Raw genomic sequence first — 15792 nt, 5'->3', positions numbered from 1 at the left:
CTGGGTTGAGGCAAGCCAACTAGATGATTCTGGAGAAATCACTGGCTTTTGTTGAAGAACACCACCAGCATTTAAAACACATTAAATTTCAGTATGCCAGAAATTTGATTTAAGCCAATACTGCTCTCATTGCATGGCACTTGAAAATTAACTTCTATAGAAGAATGCCAATAAATATCTTTGAAAGCACTACAATGGTTTACTTGTAAATGGTTTATAAATTATTTCTGTTTTCCAGCATTAACTGGGAAATTCCAAAGAACCTGACAACATCCTACCACCTGGGTACACCTCTGGATACATCTTTTAGAAGAGGTAGAAGCATTAGTTAGAAAATTAACTTTTAAAAATACAGAGCTGGCAGTGGCAGACAAGCACGTGCCTATTACCACTACCCAGAACAAAGAGAGCTTTTCCACCCATGTATTTTTCCTTCCTTTTCCTCTGTCATTTAGGCTCTATTTCAGCTATTCCTGCTGATAATATCACCTTATTACTGCTGATTGCACTCTTCTTACTTCACTCTCTCAACCTCTGACAGCTTGTAATACAAATGAGAAACCAACATGAGAACTGTTCTTAATCTTGCCTTATTAGGCTTAAATATTCTCAGCACCTTAGACCAGATGTTGCTTATGAAGAGCAGATTTTTTAAGGGTATCCTGCTCCACAAATCTGCTTCCTTCTCTATTAATGCAAGATGCTCAGGAGTGAGAGATTTGACCAGAAATACAAAAAAACCCCCAAAGGCTGCTGTCCTGCTGGAGCACTGCCAATAAAACATCTGCTAGAATAAAGACCTTGAGAATCAATCACTGTCCCTGGTTTGTCCATGCCATGGAGCTGCCTGGGAAAGGTAAAAGGTGAAAAGAAGAAGTTAAGTTTGTGTGCCACAGCTCCATAATTCTCTGGAAATGCCAACATTCCTTCATCCTGCAATAGTGGATACCTATTTTTAGTCTAATGCAAGATCTCTATGACACAGTTAAATTTTGAGCCCACAATTCTTTAGGCAAGGGCAGCACACATTCTGTAAAACCCCAATCATTCTTTCCTGCCACCAATCCATTAATGTTGGGGTTTTCACACTGAGTGCCTTGCAAAGCTCCAGGAGTAAAAAATGGTTTGTGCTTTTCCTCCTGGAAGCAGAAGGTGCAAATGCATTAAGCCATAAATCTGACTGTCCTCAAGAAGCTGCTACACACACACACACACAAGTGAAACAAACACTGCCTTTCTGGATGTCACCTGGCTACCCCAGCTGGGTTATTCAGAAGGAACTCATTTGGATCATCTCCAAAGTCAAAGACAAGTGAAAGGCAGTATTAGCAGGTTTAGATTTGATGTATCATCTCATTCACCACATACAATTTGACTGCTTTATGGATTTAATATAGCCTTTCATTAAACAAGATCAATCCAATTTTTTCCCCAATTCCTTATGAAAACTGCAATAAAACCCATTAGTATCCATAATAAAACACACACCCAGTTTGGGGGAATTGCCATGGAGGTTGTCTTGATGACATTACATTCACATCTATCATCACTGACCATGACAGTCAATGTGCCTTTTTTTCATTTTTTTAAGTGGCAAATGGAAGAGAAAGATTCAACGACTCCTATCATAAGCTTGCTGTTAGCATAAACTTTTCCTTCTGGGAGGGGAAAAAAAAAAAAAAGAAGTCTTTCTCCATTTCAAAGGGTTACACAGAGGAGGTTGTACAATGAGAAGGCTTTGAAAGAGGAATATTTTTCTCAGTTTGTATCTCCATTTTTGCTTTTGATCTCTTTTGGAAAACTACATGAAGATCATCCCCACATTATTTTATGATTTTCCACAAAAAAAATTGCTATAGTAGGACATCTTAGAAAGATACAGTCAACATTATGGAAATACATGCAAATAACTGCCATATGTGCTGGTTTTCTGAGCAATAATACTTCAGGCTAAACTGAAGAGGTTTTGGCCAAACCAAGACAGAATTTGAACATCTCTACTCCTTTTACAATGGATTTGAGCCTTTAGTTTGCTCACCTTATAGTAAGCCTTTGCATTGTTAAAGAGAAGCTGGAAATCAGCAGTCAGCACATTCACATCATCATATTCCTCCATCTTCAGCTTTTGTTGGATTTTCATTAAATCAATTGGCTGAGAAACCACTTCATAATAATCTGGCTGATTTCTGTTGCAATGACAAAAACAGGCATCATATTCCAAGCAGTAAAACCCAAACCACAGCACTAAAGCTTGTGCATGTTTATGACTAAATAAACCAAAGAAAGTTCCAATACATTTCTGTTACAGCTAAAAGATGTGGACAGTGCTCTATCAGTCAGCTCACTTCATGTATGTTCTGCAACTGTCCTCAATTTTCTGAGTTTAAGAGAAAATTCAGCCTCTTACTTAGCTACTGCATTTTCAAGGATCACTTCTATTAACCTTCCCAAGCTGTGTCCTTAGTATTAAATCCCACCACTTATACAGAATATCTTATAATCAAAGGCATGGATGTTTTAGCAGGTGTCACAAATTAATTCAGTGTATCCTTTTTTTTTCCTGAAAAAGAGCACCAATGTAAGCTCTTCCCACTGAATAATTACATCAAACACTGATGTGAAATGATGACAAATGTAGCTTAGATTTTTCACAAATTATTGCTCAAGTATTTATCAATTTCCACTTTTCCTTGATTAAATCTCAGGTTCAAGGTTTAACCAGACCTGTGGCCTCACCTTCTCTTGGGTGCCCTGATGAAGAGCTCACAGAGGAGCCTGCCCTGCTCATCTTTGTAGTCTCTGATGGTGTTGTAGAGCTCATGGCAGACAGCAATCTGAAAGGCAAGAACAATGAAATAAGGAAAAGGGAGAGAATTTTAAGGAGGTAACAAACCAAAGCCTGCTTACAAAGGGAAGGACATGCTGCCAATCCACAGCATGCTTTAAAGCAGTAGTGAGAAGCAACTGGAGCACCTCACACTTTAGCAGGATACCTGACAAGTGTGCCAGGTACTGCAGGATCTCCATTTATTTTTTGAACCCGGGGAGCTTTATTTCAATACTAATTCTAAGTAAAATACCCAACATGTAAATTAATTCAGTGCAATTCTCTCCAAGTTACAGGCATCCACAATAACAACAGGGGTTCTTCTGCCCTGCAGTTAATTATCATTAGACTGCTCATGCAAAGGCATAGCAGAGGCATTGTACACTTCAGCAATCACTGCCTGTGCCATTCCCCACTCATCCCTCTGCATTTGCTATGCAGACACAGCTCTCTTCTTCTGCACATTATGATTTCAGCTCATTCTCCAACATCCTTCCATCTGCTAAATTCATCAGCAAAAAGAGAAAAGCAGCAAAAACAAAACAGCAAAGAAAAACATGAAAGTGGTGAGCCATGACCAAGCCAAAGCTGAATGAGGGCCTAAACACAGCTCAGCCAAGGCAGGAATGGATTCAGGACCAGTGTACATGTGCTACAAATGGTCACTCATTTTACAGTCCAGCATATTCCACACAGGGATACAGTACCCCCAAGAAAAAAGGTGCCATCAGTAAGAAGGTACTAACAGGATCTACAGTTGGGAGGTTGGAAAGTCTCCTCCTCTTCCTGCTTGGGCCTGGTACATTGGTGGAGTGATGGGCGTCGTCGAAGTCTCCGCCGCTGACGCTGCTGGAAGGAGAGGTAGCTCTTCGCCTCTTGGAACCCATGGAATCCAACTTCTTCTATAATGAACAGAAACCTCCTTAAAGCCCTGGCATTGCATCCAAACCCTCTGCTCAGAGCTACCCACAGAGCCAGCAAAGCTTCTGACGATACATTTGCCAAATGCTACAGGTCAGTTAAGCCATTTCTGTAAACTCTAACTTGGTGGAAATTCCCAAGAGTACAGGGAAATCAAAATGCTCCTACAGTTTTACAGTCACCAATGACAGCAAGGCCAGAAACCCCCAAGCTCACACTGAATTAGCAGCTCCTCACAGAACACATTCTTAAACGCCACATTTTCATATCCCATCCCATGCACAACACCTAAGCAAGAACCACTGTTTTCAACAAAAAAGCTGCACAGAGACACATGCCTAGATCTGATGTAAAAACTCTTCATTCCATGTCAAACTAAAAAACCACAAAAAACAGACCAAAAAAAAAAAAAAACCCAACCAAAACAAATTAAAAATGGAGAGGGCCACAGAATACCTTGTGTTACATTCAAGTGAATAAATGGTCTGGATCACCGTGGGACCTCCCACTTTATGTGTGGGATGAATGGCTCAACCATGGAGAAGCAGGGAAAGCCCCCTCCTCTTTTGGCCATAGTTTTGCATTTACCAACTCAAGCAGTGACAAATGAATAACCACCATCCAACAACTATGGTAATTTATGGAACAAGTTGTTGGTTCTTTCCCAACTTCCAGTGAGAGCATCAGAAAAGTATCTTTATTTGGGGCTATCTCAAAGGCTGAGGACAGAACAGACGCATCCCAGCCTATCCCCATTTTCCAACCAAACCCAGGGATTTGTTTTAGGAGGCACTCAGATGATTGACAAGGTATGGCAGCACAATGTAACTGCATGAAAGCATTTTTGTTAAAAGACAGAGATAACTTCAGGCACACACATGAGATGAATAAGGTAGGAATAATTAACAGTTAGGAAAAAGAAAAGCAAAAGGCCAAGGCAGAGGGATGGAGACACAATCAATAATTTACCAGATTTACCAGAGTAGAACCAGCACCTCGAAAAGCCAATCTCCTCATAGTGTCTGATGGGCAAGCACAGATACTGCGAGAAGGGGACACTCTAAGAGTGGCAAACCAGTAATGGTGTTAGTACAGCCACAACTGGAAGACAAGAAAAAGGAAAGAGAGAGGGAAGAAAATTCAGAGTAGGTAGATAAAGAATAAAATCAAAGAATAAAGTGGATAATTACAGTGACAGAGGAAAAAAGCAAGAAACAGAAGGCAACTTTTTTTAGCCCAGCAGAAACTCTACAAAGTAATTTTGTACACAGAATGCTAGACACTTCTGTCATTGTCACAGTAAAAATACATTTCGCTAATGTTCCTGAATATGCATTACAGATTTCACAGCCACTTGCTAGAGAATGATTCATCAAGCAGAGCAGAAAGTAAACAAAAGTGATACCTGACCTGAGAGTACAAACCAGAAAGCTGTAAGTTACAGAATGCAAAGCAGTAAAGTGCTTATAACAACATAATCTTAAGGTCAACAAACACTTAATAAACTCTAAGATGATGCACCTCCAACACTCTTCAGAGTAGATTTTTATACTGAGAAGCAAGCAGTAAATATGCAGCCATACACTAAAAAACCAGTTTCAATTTCTATGCAGTCTCCAAGCCTGATTCTTTTCACAGAAATTCCATGTGAAATATACAGAACCATTTTATGGCAAAATGTTTGCTTCTATGCAGCTCTTCCAACTCCTGCCTTCAGTCAAACCCCAGAGAGGTTCTTTTCCTGTTCAGCACTCTGGACATTTTCATAACACATGGACATGCAGAGAAGCTCTGTGGTTTATCAGCAGGCAATTCATTTTGGGAACTGACAACAGCCTCAAGCCTTGGCACTGCCTCCAAGTCCCATCTGAGGGCTAAAGTCTGGAGTGGCTCCACCAGGCATGTCCTGGGAAACACAAGCCCTTGGTTGTGGAAGAAAGGCAGGAGGGACTACCAGAATCAATAATTCTGCTTCAACCAGGAACCCAGGAGTACACTCAGTCCAGTCCCATTCTGAAATAAAGATCTGGGAACCTCCCAACCAGCACCTGCCTGCAGACTGCACATCAGCTGCTGCATGTCCACTGTCCAAGGCACAATGCTGTGGCTCTCAGCCACACTCTGACACTGCTGAGATCAAGGTACACCACTCATACACAGCCTCCAAAACACGTTTTTCTCCTCTAACAACCATGCAAAACACGGATCAGTCTGGACAACATCACAAGCACTCAATGAGAAACCTGCTGACGTAACACTCACTGAAGGTGAGGCTCCAAAACACAAACTTCTCCCTAAACTGCCACACTCCTAAGCACAGAGAACTCAGCTGTGCACAGAAACACAGTTTTACTGCAGAACCTCTCTCCTGAGTTTCTTCTGCAATTGCACTGCTGGCTCACAAGTCTCTCAACAGTCACACCAAGAACCTCCACTGCTATCAATGAGCACCTCCAGTGCAACGGCAGCTTGAGCATCTCCTTGGTAATTGCCCCCACCAGCCATAAAAATGTCACAAAAACCACAGCAAGAAATGCTTTGGCCATCACTAATTCACATGTACACTGATACACACAGCGGGGGAAGGAAGGCTGTCTCTCCCAAAAGCTGTACAGAAGGACCACAAGTGTCACCCACACCAACCTCCCCACACCCACAGGTTTTGCACAGGTCGGACATCATACACTTAAAATAAAACATTCTAGCACACCAGAGGTTCATTTTCTGCCTCCAGGCAGAGGAGAGCTAAAAGCCAATAGATACCACGGGTAGTACATATTGCTATCAGGACCTCCCACGTTTCACCAGAAACATGAAACACGGTAAATTTAGCCAAGGGAACAAGGGAGGGAAACACAGCAGGAATTTCCCCCGGTTACCGATCCCATTGAAAGCTGCCGCGCGATGGGAAGAGGGGGCTGGCAGCGGCCAGGCACGGTAAAAGGGCAAAGCCGGCGAAAAAGTGAGAGGGACAACACAACCACCGTTTTATCCACACCGGGACAAGGAACAAAGACACCGAATCTGTAATTGCCCCGAGGCGGCGGAGCCCCTGCCCGGGAGGTGAGGGGTTATCCCCGGCAGGAAACAAAGGAAAGCCCTTTCCCGGCTCCGGGAGGACAGGACTGTGTCCCGGGCCCGCCCCGAGCTGCCGCCACCGCGGGCAGGACCCGCCGCTGTCCCCGGGCCCGCCCCGGGAGCGGCCGTTGTCACCCCGCGGGCCCGGCCCGGCGCCGGGACGGGGAACACGGCGGGAACGGGGCGGGAGGGAAGGGCTGAGGCGCACCCGGGCCGGCGACATGGCCCGGGCCCGGGGCAGGTGACAGGGGCAGGTGGCGCTCGGCGCTCCGGGCCCGGCGCGGCCGCTGCGCGCTCGGGCGGCGCCGCCACACAAAGGGAGGCAGCGGCCTCCAAGCTCCGGCCCGCGCCCCGCCCGCGCCGCTCACCCCGCCGGCTCCGCTCCGCCTCCCGCAGCCGCGGCCGACCCGGGGTGGGTGCGCGGGGTCCGCCCGGCCCGTCCCGTCCCGCCGGTACCGCCCGTCCCGACACCGCCGGTGCCGCCGCCGCCGCTGCCGCAAAGCGCGCCCGGCCGCCCAACGCGCCGAGCCCGCGCGACACCCCGGCGGGGCAGCGCCGGCGCGCTTTACGGCAGCGCCCGCCGGCGGGAGCACGTGGCGGCGCCATGAAGCGACCGAGTGAGCGCCGGGAGCGGCTCCGGGACGGGACGGGCACCGGGACGGCGGGGACAGAGGGGGCGGGCGCGGGCGCGGGAGGCGGCCCGGCGGGTGGCGGCCGCCCGTGGCCAAGCGAGCGGCAGCGATCGAGGGGGAGGGAATCGGGGACTGGGGCTCGGGGGAACGGCGGCGGGAGCTCGGTGGCGGGGATGTGCGTGTCGGTGCACGGCGCTGACGGGCGCGATGCGTTGCAGAGCTGCGGAAGGCGAGCAAGAGGCTGAGCTGCCACAAGCGCTACAAGATCCAGAAGAAGGTGAGGCCCGGCCCGGCGCGGCCCCGGTGCCGCCTTTGGCCGTTCTGGGGCCGCTGCGCTGCAGTTTCGGGCCTTAGGCTGAGAAGGTTTCTTGTGCCTGCTTCAGATCAGAGAACACCACCGAAAAGTCCGGAAGGAGGCCAAGAAACGCGGACACAAAAAGCCCAAGAAGGATCCCGGAATTCCCAGTGCTGCGCCGTTTAAGGAGGAGCTTCTGCGGGAAGCGGAGCAAAGAAAGCAGAGGGTAAAACGCAGTTTGTGGTGAAGAGGGCAAAAACCGAGACCATCCCTCTCTTTAAGGAAGCTTTGTGTGCATAAGTGAGCACTCAGGAGCAGTCACGGTAGCTGGTCCCAGCAGACTCATGCTTTGGAAAAATGATGTATTTATTTCCAGCGTTGTACAGTGTGCAGTGATTTTCTCTTTTATTTTAACCTTTGTTTCTTCACTGTGCACGGGAACACGCTGGAAGGGTCATTTCTAATGCAGTCAGAATTCCCTGTGGTGCTGGGAGTTCAATCATGGCATTATGTGATTACACAGAAAATAGGGATCTGCTGTCTGCAGTGTGGACAAATGTGACGTTTGTCAGATGCTGTGGTGGCTGCAGAGCTGCTGCTTTGGGATCATGCTAATACATGGCTGCCTCTGGGTAGGATGCAAAAAAAAGAGTTACCAGAGTCACTTGGAGAGCCAGGACTTCTAACTGAGCTGGCTCAGGAATGGGGAGAAAGAACATTCTTCCTTACCACTTCCAAAGGTGTTTTATCTGGCCTGGGTTTTTGTTTGCAATCAGCTTGAAGAACTGAAACAAAAGCAGAAGCTCAACAGACAGAAAGAACATGAAAAGAAGAGGAAGCTGGAAGCTAAAAATAATGCAGCCACAATCAAGGAGAAAGCAGAGGGAAAGGTAGGGGTCCTGTCCTGTATGATTTTGATTCCATGGAGCTGTAGAAGTCATCCTGAAACTGCACATTCTTAAGCAGCATGTTTCATTTTCATGCTGAATATGCACACAAATATTAGACACAAATCCTCATTTAAATAATTTCCCTTTGTTTTTATTTGCTTTAGGAATCCTCTGGCAAAGCTAAGGGAAAGACTAAGAAACCACTGAATAAAAATTCTAAGAAATCATTCTGCAGAGAGCTTATGAAGGTGAAATGTTTTAACTGTTTTTATATCATTAGATGAGAGTCAGCAATAAGACCACTTGTTATTTTCCTTTTTTTGTGTTTCTGTTTAGAACACAAAGTTTGTCTGTGAGAAACTGGAAATAAGGGATTTTACAAACACTGAAATAAGGGATTTTACAACAGAAAACATTAACAACTATTTTTGTAAGCCACAGCTATACCAGAATTGTCATCTGGTCTGTGATGTCTTGTTTGAGTCTTGTCTTTTTTCTGACCCAGGTGCTTGAAGCCTCAGATGTGGTTCTGGAGGTTTTGGATGCCAGAGATCCAATGGGCTGCAGGTGTCCTCAGCTGGAGCAAGCTGTCATTTCTTCTGGGGGGAACAAAAAGCTACTGTTGGTTCTGAACAAAATTGGTAAGAAACACAGGTTTTCTCACAGTGTCACCGGCACTGTGGTTCTGTGGTAGGTGAGCTATGAAGATTTTAAAGGAATCTGAGATTCTATTGAAGACATGAGATCCAACTCTGAGCTCACTAAAAAGGCTGTAAATTACCAAGTACCAGCAGCTAAGTAAAGAAAATAAAATAACAAGAGCAAAGGGAACTTTGTGGTAAAGTAGCCTTGCAAGGATTGTGGGATAACCCTTCACAGAACATCATTCTGTACCATACAAAGCCTTCTAGTAAGACCCCAGCACTAAAAACCTAATTCAGAGGGCCAGAAGTGTAATTGTGATGTGTTCTGTTAAGGCAGAGACTCTGTGTGCCTTTGGGGAATGTACCTAGTACTTTATACTGGAGTTCTCAGCCAAAGGGCATCTGTCATTATAAGATTAATTTAAGGAGTGAAAGAACTGCTCTTCTTTCCAGATTTAGTGCCAAAGGACAACATAGAGAAATGGTTGAATTATTTGAAGAAGGAGTTTCCAACTGTTGCTTTTAAGTCAGCAACAATGATGAAGGACAAGACTATGGTAAGAGCACTGCAGGCTGTCCCATGAAAAGGACATGTGTGTTTGCAGATACACATGTTGAAACATCTTTAAAATTCCTTGTCCCCTGATTTGATTGCACTTCTGGGACTAATGGATGTGCCTTTACACTTTGAGCTTTGCAGTACAGTGGGGGAATTCTTACCTCTGCAATTACAGTAGATGAATAAATCTAAATGTCCATATTTTATCTTCCTTAATAGCTCCTGACCATGGGGTTTTTTTTGCCTTTGAATCCTCTAGCAGGAACAGGTCAGAAAAAGACATGCACGTGTTGATTTCTCAGAAACCTCTCAGTATTTTGGAAGCAAATGCCTTTTGAAGCTTCTTCAAGGGTATGGCAAGACCCAAGACAGAGCCATTCAGGTTGGGGTGGTAGGTAAGTGTTTGGAGAAACAGGAGGAGTTTCCTTCTCCGGGAAAGCTTTGGGATCCTGTATTAGTGGACTGGGTAAAACTGCTAACACCTGGTTTGTTAATGAGCTTTCCAGTCATTGTTCTTTGATCTAAGGCTCTCAGTGTTGTAGTGCTTCAGCTGCCAGAGATCCATGGTGCACTTCCATGTGTAGCACAGGGATCTGTGGGAGCCCAGGGAAGGCAGGATATGTGCTCCACTGGCCCTGCTTTCCTCATGCCTGACAAAAATCCCACAGAACATAGCACTACAAATCCTACAAGTGTGAGAAATGAGGATACATTCTTTGTCTTACTTCTGTAGTGAAGACTTCAGATCCAACTCTGATCTCACACTGATGCTTACTTTAGCAAAGATACCTGGAAGAAGCTGTTCTGATGGTTGTTAAAAAGCAGTTTTCTTAATTAACTTACAAAGATTTATGTGATTTTTCCTCAGGTTTCCCTAATGTGGGAAAGAGCAGCATAATCAACAGTCTCAAAGGAAAGCGTGCTTGTAATGTTGGCCTGGCAAGAGGTGTTACCAAGTAAGCTCAGTCTGATCAAAGCTGTTCTTTTCCTTGTTTGTTGTGTTTCAGTTACCATGAGTTTGTGTTTCAGTCCATTAGGGGCAAAGCACACCAGTGTGCAGTTTTAAATGCACATGAAAATTTGCAAGATGAAAAGTATTGATATGTGATGGAAAATCTTTCCAGAGGATACAGTGTATAAGCTTAATGTTTTGTTTGTTTAAGTTTCTGTCTTACACAAAGCACATGATGACAAAACATTGAAACTGACTGTATGAAGTACATTCAATCCAACACTGAGCTTTGTGTCTTGCATCCCTCACCATTAGCAGTCCTTCACTGATTATCTGCTCACAGTGCATTTTCCTCTGAACAGGTCGGTGCAAACTGTGCACCTTGATAAGCAGACAAAGATGCTGGACAGTCCAAGTATAATTGCAGATCCTTCGAACAGTGCCCTTGCTCTGGCCTTGAGAAGTATCATAGACCCTGAAGGATCAGACTCAGCAGATGTGCTTGAAGGAGTAAATGCCATAATAAATCACTGCAGTAAGCAGCAGGTGAGCTCCATCTTTTTTCTACATCTCTCACTGCATCAGACATCTCTGTAGGTTTCTTAGGCCCAGTAACGAAAGTTCATTTTGCTGTTGTTAATTCTGATAATTTTTTAACTGCTTTCCCTAAGCATGCAAAGTGGCAATGCCAAGTGTGATCCTTCATCCTTTCAGTCAGAAGGCAGAACAGCATGCTATGATCCTAACAGCCAGAGTAAAGAACATTGCTTTTAAGACCTCATCACCACACAATCAGAGAGTGAAAAATGATGATACTGCCTGTATACTGCCTAGATTACAGTGAAGACCTCAGATCCAACTCTGATTTCACTCTAGTTTCAAGCAAATTAACCTAAGCCTAATTGCCTTTCAGTTCAAGAAGTGTTTTCACAGACCAGTGTGCTGTCCTGTTGCAGCACATGTCACATTTGAGACGGCCACAATACACAGAGTATCCCCACACAACTTCAAAAAGCTTCAGCCCACACAGAGTAACACCTTACCAAATCAGAAGGCTGCAAGCATCTGCCCTTCTTGTTCTTCAGCCCAACCTTTTGTCCCCTCCTGTTGATGCATTGCACCTGTGTGCTCTCTGCTCCCTTTGGTGGCTGCTCAGTGCTCCTGGGCACTCCATGGCTCATTGCTGTCAGTGCTGCTCACAGCTGTGCCCACTGGGGATGAGGCTGGGCCAGCCCCACTCCCAGTTATCACAAACTGTGCACCTACACTGTCTCTGTACACCCACGAGTCTGCTTGAATGGCAGATGAGTTTGTTGATGAAGTAGGCATTTTGCTTTCTGATGTTTACTCCCACATGCGTGAAAAAAACAGCTTTTCTCTTACTCTGTCCTCACTCTTATCCAACTTTATTTGCTCTTTTACTCCTAAAACTATGAGAAGGATAGGCATGTCTTTCTAAATGTGCCATTTTCTTTTGCCCTAGGTAATGATGCACTATAATATCCCAGATTTCAGGGACCCTGAAGATTTTTTATCTTTACTGGCTCAGAAGAGGGGCATGCTGAAAAAGGGAGGTGTTCCTGACATAGAAAATATGGCTAAATTAGTGCTTTGTGACTGGACAGGGTATGTATGCTGTGAACTTTGCTCTGTGCTGCTCACCTTTTCCTCACTGTTAATCCAGCACAGCAGAAGCACCGAGTGCAGCAAACTACTTAAAAAGGAGAGGCTGCTTTTTTCCCTTCCTTTCTCACATTTCACTTGGGTGAAGAGCTGGATTGTCCATCAGATTTAGAGAATGCCACCCACAGATAATTTTCTGAAGTTGTGAAGGATACATGAAGAGTCAAAGCCAGTTGCACATTATTCCATAGACAATTTCTGTAATAGAAATCTGCTTTCCTCTCAAATACCAAGTCCATGTTGTCCTCTTCTAGATGGGAAAGGATATGGCAAACTTTCTTTTGGGTGGTTCCTATATACTGAGGGTAGGAATAAATGTAACTCACATTCAGTAACTGACTGACTGTCTCCCTTGCTCAAGTGACACAGCTGCTTTTACAGGCAGGTGATCTGTGGTGACAAAGTGCCATTGCATTTTCCTCTCAGGAGTGGGCTATCCCCTTAATACTGTTGACAACTTCAGAGTCAAATTTTAATATCTCTTGAACTGCTGTTAAACACTTACTAGTTTGAGAGCTTTGTGCTCTGGGTTTCATTTTTAAATACAGTGATTTAACTGTGTTATCTTTAGATGCTTTTTAATGCTGCTTTTTATTTTCTCAGAGCCAGAATAAAGTACTACTCACAACCTCCTGGATCTCAGAAACCACCACCCTATCTTACAGAACAAAAAATAGCTGAAATGCAGGAAGGCTTTAATTTAAATAACCTAGAACAAGAAAACAGCAACACTGTTCAAGGTAGGACTGTTCCTGTAATAGAGTACCATTAGCCTGAGTCACAGATTGGCCTGGGCTGGAAGAGGCCCTAAAGTCCATCTTGTTCCAAACCCCCAGCTGTGGGCAGGGCCACCTTTCACTCACACCAGATTAGTCAGAGCCCCCTCCAGCTTGGCCTTGAACGCTTCCAGGGATGGGGCAGCCACAGCTTCTCTGGGAAACCTGTGCCAGGGCCTCACCAACCTCACAGTAAAGAATTGTTTCCTGCTATCTAAATTAAACCCACTTAACTTACCTATAATCAAATCCAGGTTTTCCAGCTCCTAGCAGTTTTCTGTAGATGCTCAGGCAAAGCTTTTCTCAGAGAATTTCCTTGCCTTGATGGCAGAATCCTGTGTGGGAGCCCTGTCTGTGGCAGGGAGGGGGCAGAAGTTCAGTGTCCCTACTTGGGGCCAGGGCATTACATCTGTGCTGAATGACAGGGACTGAACAGACACTTCCTGTGCTTTCTGCAGCTTTAAAGCACCCCAGTCCAGCAAGCAGCATTGCTTTTCAGTCAGCTGGAATGACAAATGGGACAATAGAGGAAAATAAAGTGATAGAGGAAGAATCGAAGTGGGGAAACATGGAAGCAAGCAAGGAGGAGGAAGATGAAGAAGAGGAAGAAGAAGAAGAAGAGGAATTCACAGAAAGTGATGATGATGAAGATGATGTGGAAGAAGATGATGATGATGATGATGATGCCAAAGAGGTAAGTGAGGTTTTCACTAGGATAGGCCTTTTTTCCTGAATTAAGGAAACATCATTGTTCCAAGTCACTTGGCCTCAGCAGTGAGGCTCAGCTCTACAAGGGGCCATCCACACTCTCCCCAGGCTGTGTTAGGTTTCATTTGCATAGGAGATTTCATTAATGAGGTTAAAATAATGTCTCACCTCTGACTTGTAGGAAAGCCAAGTTCAGGTCACCAGAAAAGCAAAGCCTGGAAAACGCCAAACGAATCCTATGAATTCCGAGGAGCAGAGGGCAGGTGTGTATTCAGAACCCTGACTTAGGGATGGGCTCTGGTACCTCCAGGATTTGCAATGGTTTTACTAACACATGATTTTCTCTTCTCAGGAAATGAACATTCCAGATCACTGTCCTTCAGCTTAGATAAACCAGCAGAAGAAGATGATGCCTATGATTTTAATACAGACTATGTGTAACGAACCAGATGGGAAGGCATTGTCTGGAGAGCTGCTTCTGGCTTTCAGAACAGTCAGGAACACTGGGGTTGCAGCAGAAGCTGGAAGACTGCTGCAGAACCAGAGCTGCTGCAAAGACTCAGCTGTTGCTGTGTCAAATAATGTACGTAATAATGCATCTCCCTGGATAGTTCCAGATTTTATACAGGTCTAGGAAACTGATTGTTATTCAGCTTTCTCATAAAGTTTATTTCCTATATTAAAGCCTATTTTAAAAATTCCTAATAGACTCAGTCTGTTCATTTTGCCTTATAAAATACCTTTCAAGAGGATAAACCCTTTGTCTTTGAAAGATAAATGATAAATGTTTCATTCTAGTCATGTTCAAACAATATATCTGTTTTCCTAGGGGATTATAAAGATTTTATCCTTAGAGCATGACTTTAGACAGTGACTTTTCAGTACATTTTTGCAAAACTTGTAGAATTTTCACATGTAAAGGTTGGCTAGAAAATGCTTCTTATTTCAGCTAGATATAAGGTATTTTACCCCAACACTGTTTTATGTTCTGAACCTTCACTGGGAATGGTAAATGAGATTTTATTAGTAATCCGTCTCCACTGGGAAACGAGTTGATTGATTTTGAACAGTGCTCTTGAACAAAAGTGTTGTTTCCTGGTGGCACCTGTTACACCTGGCAATAACTGGCCAATATTAAGCAGAACACTGCCCTGTGCAATAAGGATGTGCTGCTGTGCTCAGCCTGTAGCAGAAGTGGGATAGCAAGAGAATTTCCAAGAGGCCCTGCAGCTGCTCAAAGAATTAAGTGTTTATAATAAATGCCTGACACTAAATATTTCCTGTGCATCCGTTTTCTTCCTATTAACTGAAAAGTATGATTTCTGTGTTCTTTGATAAATAAGTGTGTTTTCCTTCAGTGTGTGCTGAGGCATAGATTCTCATGGGCAGCTTAAAAAGATGTCAAGTGCATACACAAACAGGCAGTTCCTTTAAGCCTGCTAAAACCCAGCTTGCTCAGCTGAATTGCAGTGTCAGCTAATCAAAGTAAAATCTTTCAAAGTTGGTAAGTGAATTTACTTAATTACTCCTAACTGTTTCAAGGACAAGAATGGTGCTTGCTCTGATGGTTCATCAAAAGCCAGGAAAAGAAACAATAGGTAACAAACCTGATCGGGCTATCCATGGCATATACAGAACTACAGGCAGTGACTGCAATGAGAGTAGCAGTTTGAAATCCTTTTAAAGCAGAACTAAAACCATATTCACAGTCAAGAAGGAGTCCTTTACCTCTGCTGCCCTGTGTTTCAGACCAGGCAGACTCAGCTGTCATTGCATGAACACAAAGCCTTTTGTCTGAACATCCTCCACCGAGGGCTCTTCACAAGC

General features: G+C 44.5%; 2 protein-coding genes and 4 non-coding genes across 14 annotated transcripts in view; 5 read left to right on the top strand and 1 right to left on the bottom strand.

Annotated features, from left to right (window-relative positions):
- The window catches only part of PBRM1 (polybromo 1), a 56741-nt gene extending 49419 nt beyond the window's left edge, over positions 1-7322 (bottom strand). For 7 of the 8 annotated variants that reach the window (XM_059856295.1, XM_059856287.1, XM_059856290.1 and 4 more), the window contains exons 1-4: positions 7195-7322; positions 3574-3729; positions 2737-2834; positions 2039-2186 (exon numbers count right to left, since the gene is read on the bottom strand). In XM_059856295.1, coding sequence (XP_059712278.1) covers positions 2039-2186; positions 2737-2834; positions 3574-3714 — 387 coding nt within the window. In that variant the 5' untranslated portion in view covers positions 3715-3729; positions 7195-7322. The remainder of the gene's footprint in view (positions 1-2038; positions 2187-2736; positions 2835-3573; positions 3730-7194) is intronic. The other variant, XM_059856288.1, reaches the window with a different exon arrangement.
- A 1-nt stretch (position 7323) lies between these two features.
- On the top strand, positions 7324-14670 carry GNL3 (G protein nucleolar 3). Of its 2 annotated transcripts, none has more exons than XM_059856304.1 (15): positions 7324-7443; positions 7677-7735; positions 7842-7979; positions 8530-8643; positions 8808-8891; positions 9149-9284; positions 9741-9844; positions 10109-10241; positions 10715-10802; positions 11161-11344; positions 12282-12424; positions 13085-13221; positions 13716-13951; positions 14147-14228; positions 14318-14670. In XM_059856304.1, exons 1-15 carry the CDS (start codon positions 7431-7433, stop codon positions 14404-14406), a joined length of 1740 nt encoding a protein of 579 aa, XP_059712287.1. In that variant the 5' UTR covers positions 7324-7430; the 3' UTR covers positions 14407-14670. The 2 variants fall into 2 exon arrangements, with proteins under 2 accessions (XP_059712287.1, XP_059712286.1); XM_059856303.1 differs by having other exon boundaries at positions 10106-10241.
- On the top strand, positions 9340-9412 carry LOC132332544 (small nucleolar RNA SNORD19). Its single transcript, XR_009487926.1, has one exon. It is a non-coding gene; the product is annotated as a small nucleolar RNA SNORD19 (small nucleolar RNA).
- Positions 10543-10616, top strand: LOC132332546 (small nucleolar RNA SNORD19). Its single transcript, XR_009487928.1, has one exon. It is a non-coding gene; the product is annotated as a small nucleolar RNA SNORD19 (small nucleolar RNA).
- LOC132332548 (small nucleolar RNA SNORD69) lies at positions 11019-11094 on the top strand. The gene has a single exon (XR_009487929.1). It is a non-coding gene; the product is annotated as a small nucleolar RNA SNORD69 (small nucleolar RNA).
- Positions 11600-11676, top strand: LOC132332545 (small nucleolar RNA SNORD19). Its single transcript, XR_009487927.1, has one exon. It is a non-coding gene; the product is annotated as a small nucleolar RNA SNORD19 (small nucleolar RNA).
- Positions 14671-15792: the final 1122 nt, after the last annotated feature.

This window comes from Haemorhous mexicanus, chromosome 11 (assembly GCF_027477595.1).
Source record: "Haemorhous mexicanus isolate bHaeMex1 chromosome 11, bHaeMex1.pri, whole genome shotgun sequence".
Lineage (NCBI taxonomy): Eukaryota > Metazoa > Chordata > Aves > Passeriformes > Fringillidae > Haemorhous > Haemorhous mexicanus.
Note: the sequence above shows the minus strand (reverse complement) of the source record. Positions and strands in the feature narration are given on the sequence as shown.

What these genes read in the sequence shown, in the direction of transcription:
- GNL3 (XM_059856303.1), top strand. An exon ending in GCTACAAGATCCAGAAGAAG is followed by an intron (nt 7,736 to 7,841) that starts GTGAGGCCCGGC and finishes TGCCTGCTTCAG; the next exon opens with ATCAGAGAACACCACCGAAA. An exon ending in AAACAGCAACACTGTTCAAG is followed by an intron (nt 13,222 to 13,715) that starts GTAGGACTGTTC and finishes TGCTTTCTGCAG; the next exon opens with CTTTAAAGCACCCCAGTCCA.